This window comes from Antrostomus carolinensis, unplaced genomic scaffold (assembly GCF_000700745.2).
Source record: "Antrostomus carolinensis isolate BGI_N321 unplaced genomic scaffold, ASM70074v2 scaffold27528, whole genome shotgun sequence".
In the NCBI taxonomy this organism is placed as follows: Eukaryota; Metazoa; Chordata; class Aves; order Caprimulgiformes; family Caprimulgidae; genus Antrostomus; species Antrostomus carolinensis.
The window spans coordinates 21751-22352 of NW_010331369.1; the positions used below are offsets into that span (position 1 = coordinate 21751).

The 602-nt window shown below is 66.6% G+C and overlaps 1 protein-coding gene across 1 annotated transcript in view; it reads right to left on the reverse strand.

Moving 5' to 3' along the window:
- ABCA2 (ATP binding cassette subfamily A member 2) overlaps positions 1-594 on the reverse strand; it is a gene marked incomplete at its 3' end in the record, with an annotated part of 22337 nt that extends 21743 nt beyond the window's left edge. The window contains 2 exon segments of the mRNA XM_029086277.1: positions 4-105; positions 488-594. Of these exon segments, the coding sequence (XP_028942110.1) occupies positions 4-105; positions 488-552 (167 nt within the window).
- Positions 595-602: the final 8 nt, after the last annotated feature.

The window sequence follows — 602 nt, forward strand, 5'->3', positions numbered from 1 at the left end:
CGCCGGCGCAGCGCCTCCAGCTCCTCCTCCAGCCCCGGGTGCTGTGGGTCGAACAAGCTGCTCTGCTCCACCACTTCGCTGAGGTGCTCCAGGAGCTGCGTCACCCTGCGAGAGTCCAGCACCACCACCGCTTCAGGGACAGGGACAGAGGGGTGGGGAAACCCGCCACAGAGCCCCGCAGGGGACAAGCCCCTCAGGTGCACAGGGCAGCAGTGCTGCCCTCGCCTGCACACCAAATCACCGGCACAGTGAGCCCCAGGGCCTCGAGGTGTCCCCAGGGGCCACCTCTGTCCTCCCAGCACCAGGCACCTGGGAGCCCACAGGGGAACAGGCTTAGATGTCCCCTGCACCCCGGGGATATGGCATTCTGCACCCAAGAGCACCGTATGTGTCACTTTGGGGGTCACGGGTTCGTGTCTTGTCCCGGTGGGGCAGTGCCAGCGTGGGCAGGGACAGGGCACAAGTGCCCAGCGAGGGCAGGACTCACGTGGAGTTGGAGTACTGCAGGAAGCCAAACTCGTCGCGCTGGCCATCAGGGCACAGGGACTGCATGACGGGCAGGATCCCGGCCGAGGTGAGCGGAGCCGCCGTGTAGAAAGCTG